The sequence below is a fragment of the Bison bison genome, unplaced genomic scaffold (assembly GCF_000754665.1).
Source record: "Bison bison bison isolate TAMUID 2011002044 unplaced genomic scaffold, Bison_UMD1.0 scf7180017864283, whole genome shotgun sequence".
NCBI classification, from domain to species: domain Eukaryota; kingdom Metazoa; phylum Chordata; class Mammalia; order Artiodactyla; family Bovidae; genus Bison; species Bison bison.
In genome coordinates this window covers 1,544,225-1,548,654 of record NW_011494855.1, presented here as the reverse complement: position 1 = coordinate 1,548,654, position 4,430 = coordinate 1,544,225, and the positions used below count along the sequence as shown (strand labels likewise).

General features: G+C 35.1%; 1 protein-coding gene across 1 annotated transcript in view; it reads right to left on the bottom strand.

The window, feature by feature from the left end:
* LRRIQ3 (leucine-rich repeats and IQ motif containing 3) overlaps positions 1-4,430 on the bottom strand; it is a 199,693-nt gene that overhangs the window by 161,832 nt on the left and 33,431 nt on the right. The window contains exon 4 of the mRNA XM_010849437.1: positions 1,999-2,132. Within this exon, the coding sequence (XP_010847739.1) occupies positions 1,999-2,132 (134 nt within the window). The remainder of the gene's footprint in view (positions 1-1,998; positions 2,133-4,430) is intronic.

The following is a 4,430-nucleotide window of genomic DNA, read 5'->3' as shown; positions in this document are numbered from 1 at the left end:
GGGGGCAGGAGGAAAAGGGGACAACAGAGGATGAGATGGCTGGATGGCATCACTGACTCGATGGACATGAGTTTGAATGAACTCCAGGAGTTGGTGATGGACAGGGAGGCCTGGCGTGCTGTGATTCATGAGGTCGCAAAGAGTCGGAAATGACTTAGCAACTGAACTGAACTGAACATGTTTGTAGATATAAGATATAGATAATTATACAGACAACTTCAATACAGTATTGCAAATGTTGATAATTCAAGTATGTGATGTACATTGTAGGGGCCAATATCCCAATACTTTGCCCTAATCAAATTAGGAGCAACCAGAAGATTTTAAGTTGGTGAGTAAGATTTGATTTGTAATTTTGAAAGATTAGTCTGTGAATGCTGTAGTAAATGTAATTGGAAGGGAGCAAGAAATTCAAGGAAAAATTGTTTCCTATGCAAACAAATAGCACAGAGAATATGAGGTAGAACAACAACAATAATAATAATATTAAAAAATATCAGCTATTAAGAATGGAATATTCGCATTTGCCAGATACTATGTGGGTTATATTCATGACTTCAATTCTCACAAGCAAGTAGAAAATTAAGTACTGCTATTAGCCCCTGCTCTCTACCATTTATTACTAATGTATCAGGAAACTCAGGCCCAGAGTAGGTAAGTGATACACCTAATGGAACAGCATTTTAAAAAGAAAAAGAATTAAAATCAGCCTGTCATGAAGCACTGTGATATATTTTTACTACTGACATTTCTCCCCACAAAGCTAATTCAGGCTCTCTTCTTGTCTGCTGAATTTTCAGATTGTTTCCATGTAGAAGGTTATTATCTCATGGTACATGAATATCAAAGGAAACCTTGATTCTAAGAGAGAAAAACTCAATCCCAGGGGCATAAATTAAAGACAGATCCATTTAATTAGATGTTTATTTCACATAAAATACATACAATTTAACGGAAACATATGAGATAGAAAAAATATTTTAAATAAATATGTACGTGTTAGCAACTGCCTGATTTTTTTCACATCTTTTACTCCAAATCACTTTACTTTTCTTCATTCATAAGCCCAGTCTCTCCCACAGTTTGGCCTTTGTTAGAGAAGTATATGGAATCTCATCGTCAGAAGTTTCAGGCACTGTATTATGTTCAGTTTTGCCTTTCATACTGGTCTCTATCAGGGCTATTGCCATCTATGATGTAGTACATGCAGGCTAACACAAGACAACACTGTCTCTGCCTTACCACAGAATGGTGAATGCCATTTCAGTGAAACTTCCTAATCTTTCTTTCTCAAGGAATGTCTGTTTCCCAACTCCAGATCTATTTAATCCTACCTGTATTTCAGGGCCATGTTCTGTTTCTATCTTATGAACTCTACCATTTAGCATCTGAAAATAAGCTTTAGGAGAAAGCTCATTTCTTTTTCATGTGTTTAGTGTTTTGCATGACTAACACAAATACACTGATGACACAGTATCCTATCTTCCCTCTCTCTTATAGGAAAAATTTTCCTGTATTTGTAAAATGTCTGCGACTGAAAAGGGATGCACAGAACAAAGAGAGAGGAAAAAGTATTAATCAAAGGATAATGTAGATTAAGGTGGTAGCAGATGTTTTGGCAAAACTATCTTCATATCCAAACAAATACAAAATCCTCATACATTAACAGTTTGTACTTTTTTCTTATATTGTACACGGCTTATATTTCCATTATGTCCCATTACATAGAGAAATTTAATTTACATTTTATACTAATGCTTTTAAGTTTAATTTAAAACACTATCAGAATTACTCAAGATTAATAAAAACATTATTGACTAGTTATTTATATGGCCATTTTAAAAGAAAAAAAGAGAGTCTGTGATGTTTTTCTCAAAGTTATTTTAAATAGTCTATAAAGTACCAGGTTGATAGGGAATACAAAAATGCATATTATTACAGAAATGACTTTTGTCAATTATCTTTTAATATTTAAATAGTGAATAAAATAAAACATACCTCATTTTTTTCCGAACTAAGAAACCACGTGTCCATCTTTGAATAATCAAAACTGGTGAGTTATGAGCCAGAATTTCATTAATTTTTGAAATAATGTATTTGATATTATCAATTTCATCTTCATAGGTTGATCCCTGTATAAAGAAAATTACTTAATATTCATATTTCATGAAAGTATTTCCAAAAGATATTTTAAGTTGCTAGTCTGATGGTATAAACTATTAAAACATTCACAGGTGTCTTATACACATAATACTTAAGTAACACATACATTTTTCAAATCTATTTTTATTAGATTATAAGATCAAGAATTAGTAGCACAAAATAATTTCAAATCTTTACACAAAATTCAAGATCAATGAGGATAACTTTTTCCATTCTAGATTCTTCTATCTGCTATCATAGGTATAAAATTTTTCCCATAATCATGTTGATCTCTGAAAGGTAGGGGAATGAATAGATATCCAAAGACCCTTAAAAGTATTCTGTGAATCATCACAGATGAAACTGATATATGTTGGATTTATAACAACTTGCAGCAGTTCAAAATTTTGTTGCATCTTAACTAGATACTTTACAGTAAGACAGTACATTCCCTGGGGGAAAGACTTCTATATTATCTTTAAAAAAATTATCTCTAAGATATTGGTCCTATATATTTTTAGATTTTGGAAACACAGACTCCTATATTTTCATAAATATATGATAATGAAATATAACTACAAAAAATTTTGAAACATTGTGAGAATTACCAGAACACAACACAGAGACATGAAGTGAGTAAATGCTGGCCACCCCCAAAAAATGGCACTTATTACTTGTTCCATGCAGGATTGCCACCAATATCAATTTGTGATAAAAAAGCACAATAAAATGAGATATGCCTATAAACTCAACTTGCCCAAATATGAATCCTCCTCCCTAACTTGCTTTCTCACATGCTATTAGTGAATGGTAGTACTGCCCATACAAACCTAATCCAGAAACCCTGAACCATCCCAGGCTCTCTTTTTCTCTTACTTCTTCATATCCAAATGTTGCTAGCTCCAGTATATTCAATATCCCAAATATCTGATTTCTCTCTCTTCTTCTATTCTCCACCATTGTTTTTTTGAATCTCTTTATCACTTCTTTAATCTACTAAAAATGTCCTGATAGCAGAAATAATCCATATTCCCTACTCCTTCCATATCATAATATGCACTATTGCAGTATGATTTTCAAAATGCAAAACTGATCATACGGCATTTTTGCTTAATATATTTCACTGATTTAGTATTGAAAGATGAATTACATATTTCTTGACTTGGCATACAAAATCCTTGATCTAGTCCCTTCTTACCTTCACAGTATTATCTTCCTTCACACAACATATAGTACCGTCCATTCTGGCAAAATCCATCCACTTATATTTCTGAAAATGGCCTGATAAACCTCCATGCTTTTTGCATGCCATTCCCGTTTCTTGACTGTACTTCTCAATTTCTTGTCTCATTATCTTAGTATTCTGCTGACTCAGTCTTTTCCTTCAAGAAGTCTTTCTTGACATTGATTTGAGTTTAATATCTTTCTACAATATTACCCTGTGTTATTTGTTACACTTGACAATGTTGAATTTTACATAAGCCCTGTAAAACAGCCTTGTTTTCCAGGGTTCCTAGAAAACAATGAAGGTTAAGAAACCTACTTATCCCTTTGTTTCAGGAAAATGTAATATAAAGAAGAATCCTTCCATTATATTACTTAGATTATACCCATGGATGTCCCTCTTGTTCATCTTTAACAAGGCCCTGACACACATTCTCTAAATTCCCACTCTTTGCCTATTAAAAATTTGTTGAACTACTTTGTTTACACTGAGCAGTTTGAATAAAATGCCTTCTGGGTAAGACTCTTTCTTCCAGTAGCTTGAACTTTGCCCCACCTTCTGCCTGAGCCAGCACATAACCCCTCCTTAATAGTTAATCATGAAAGGGACTCCTCTCAGGGTAAAATGTCAGGCTCTGTGAGCCCATGGACACAAAGATTCCCTGCCTGGTTCCTCTGTCCATGGAATTCTCCAGGCAAGAGTACTGGAGTGGGTTGCCATTTCCTTCTCTAGGGGATCTTCCCGACCCAGGAATGAACCCTGGTCTCCTGCACTGCAGGCAGATTCTTTACCAACTGAAACACTCAGTTCAGTTCAGTTCAGTCGCTCAGTCGTGTCCGACTCTTTGCGACCCCATGAATCGCAGCACGCTAGGCCTCCCTGTCCATCACCAACTCCCAGAGTTCACTGAGACTCACATCCATCGAGTCAGTGATGCCATCCAGCCATCTCATCCTCTGTCGTCCCCTTCTCCTTCTGCCCCCAATCCCTCCCAGTATCAGAGTCTTTTCCAATGAGTCAACTCTTAGCATGAGGTGGCCAAAGTACTGGAGTTTCAGCTTTA